Below are 2,500 nucleotides of genomic sequence, written 5' to 3'. Positions count from 1 at the left end.
ATATAATTAATATTAATTAAATACACCAATTAAATTACGACTTAAGGCTACAAAAGCCACTAAATCCACTACATTCTCCTGTGTGTTTTGCAGTTCACCTTAAACTGCAGGCTAACTGACACGTGACCTTGTTATTACAGTATTTTGCTTTTTTATGTACTTTTACCTTAAACTGTAAGCTGACTGTGAGGCGGCCATTTTATTACAGTATTTTTTTGTGTTTTTACCTTAAACTGTAAGCTGACTGTGAGGCGCCCGTGTTTGGAGCTCCTCAAAGACTCCACATTCTGGTAGGGGACTCTCTCGAACAGCTCGTAGACGAAATCCGACCTAGAAAACCAAAACACCAAAAACATACGTAAAATACAAGAATTTGTATGGTCAAGCAGGCTTATGTTGTTAATTTAATGCCCTCCCATTTGGGACTTAAAACTTTCCAAATGTCCAAAAAAAAATCTTCCTCTTATCAGGTAACCCCTTAGGAAGCTTCAAGTTTTGGCAAAGGACGCGCTCAACTTCTTGGAAAAAACGAAAGTCTTTGGGTGCGCGATAAAATTTATCAACTTAAGGAAGAAAAAACTGCACTCACAAACTGCGTCTCATTCTTTATTTATATTACCACCATGTCCAAAAAGCAAACGCGTTTCGGCTATCAAGCCTTCATCAGTGCGTGGCACTGGTACTAGGAAGCACCATTCCACCAGAGGACTCAAATTCTCCCACTCATTGAAAAACCTTTACCGTGTCTTGCAGGGTTAAGTACATGAAATATAACAATTGAAATCAATATTTTTAGATTACACATTATCCCATTTTTACAAACATGAAGTACAAAAGACACTGAGTTACAGTTACCCAAAGATATATGTCATTTAATATATACAGTATGTCATATATAAGACAAAATACTGTCTTGTGGTTAACTTCACAGATGTTGTAGTGAACTTACTCCATGCACATTTCTGAGCATAATTTGGTGTTTTTATTGACATATTGTTCAAAATGTTTCTTTTCAAAAGGTGGTGTACTGTATTATTGATGTGCACTTTATATACGCACCGACTCTGCTTCAGGAGGCCCAGCAGGTCGTCTCTGAAGGTGTCTCTGTTCTTCTCAAGGAAGCCCCCAACCTCATACAGAACCTACACAGGAGAGAGAGAGAGAGAGAGAGAGAGAGAGAGAGAGAGAGAGAGAGAGAGAGAGAGAGAGAGAGAGAGAGAGAGAGAGAGAGAGAGATACAGACAGACAGAGGTAGAGGTAGAGTGTGTATGTGATAGAGAAAGAGAGAATGCCAAATATTGTGCTCAGAACACATCTGACTACTGGGTGCTGCATTTTGCCTTCATAATATTGGTTATTGTTACAATTATTGGGGTTTAGAGGGTCAAAAGTCATGCCAAGAATCGTGTCATTTTCTATACAGTTTTCCTTCCAATAAAAACATCCTTTGAAAATAATACCACGATTGTGCCTGTAACGTGTTTGGCTGGTCAAGTATAAATACTTCAAAGGCCTTTTTTTCACTTTCAATGTTGCCATAGTTACTCGTTGTTGATTTGTAATGCAGTGCAACAGGGTGACTTGCTAGCATACCTCGCCGGTGTAATGCAGTGCTACAGGGTGACATGCTAACGTACCTCGCCGGCGTAATGCAGTGCTACTGGGTGACTTGCTAACGTACCTCGCCGGCGTAATGCAGTGGACAGTGTAGAGTAATGCAGTGCTACAGGGTGACATGCTAATGCTAACGTACGTCGCCGATGTAATGCAGTGCTACAGGGTGACATGCTAATGCTAACGTACCTCGCCGGCGTAATGCAGTGCTACAGGGTGACATGCTAATGCTAACGTACCTCGCCGGCGTAATGCAGTGCTACAGGGTGACATGCTAATGCTAACGTACCTCGCCGGTGTAATGCAGTGCTACAGTGCGACTTGCTAACGTACCTCGCCGGCGTAATGTAGTGTTACAGGGTGACATGCTAACGTACCTCGCAGGGTGACATGCTAATGCTAACGTACCTCGCCGGCGTAATGCAGTGCTACAGGGTGACATGCTAATGCTAACGTACCTCGCCGGCGTAATGCAGTGTACAGTGTACAGTAATGCAGTGTTACAGGGTGACTTGCTAACGTACCTCGTCAGCGTAATGCAGTGCTACAGGGTGACATGCTAATGCTAACGTACCTCGTCAGCGTAATGCAGTGCTACAGGGTGACATGCTAATGCTAACGTACCTCGCCGGCGTAATGCAGTGTACAGTGTACAGTAATGCAGTGTTACAGGCTAATGCTAACGTACCTCGCCGGCGTAATGCAGTGTACAGTAATGCAGGGTGACATGCTAATGCTAACGTACCTCGCCGGCGTAATGCAGTGTTACAGTGTACAGTAATGCAGGGTGACATGCTAATGCTAACGTACCTCGCCGGCGTAATGCAGTGTTACAGGGTGACATGCTAATGCTAACGTACCTCGCCGGCGTAATGCAGTGCTACAT

The 2,500-nt window shown here is 43.4% G+C and overlaps 1 protein-coding gene across 1 annotated transcript in view; it reads right to left on the bottom strand.

Moving 5' to 3' along the window:
- LOC134466170 (unconventional myosin-X-like) overlaps nucleotides 1–2,500 on the bottom strand; it is a 68,893-nt gene that overhangs the window by 28,361 nt on the left and 38,032 nt on the right. Inside the window, exons 19-20 of the mRNA XM_063220067.1 lie at nucleotides 1,060–1,142; nucleotides 228–330 (exon numbers count right to left, since the gene is read on the bottom strand). Of these exons, the coding sequence (XP_063076137.1) occupies nucleotides 228–330; nucleotides 1,060–1,142 (186 nt within the window). The remainder of the gene's footprint in view (nucleotides 1–227; nucleotides 331–1,059; nucleotides 1,143–2,500) is intronic.

The sequence above is a fragment of the Engraulis encrasicolus genome, chromosome 16 (assembly GCF_034702125.1).
Source record: "Engraulis encrasicolus isolate BLACKSEA-1 chromosome 16, IST_EnEncr_1.0, whole genome shotgun sequence".
NCBI lineage: Eukaryota > Metazoa > Chordata > Actinopteri > Clupeiformes > Engraulidae > Engraulis > Engraulis encrasicolus.
Note: the sequence above shows the minus strand (reverse complement) of the source record. Positions and strands in the feature narration are given on the sequence as shown.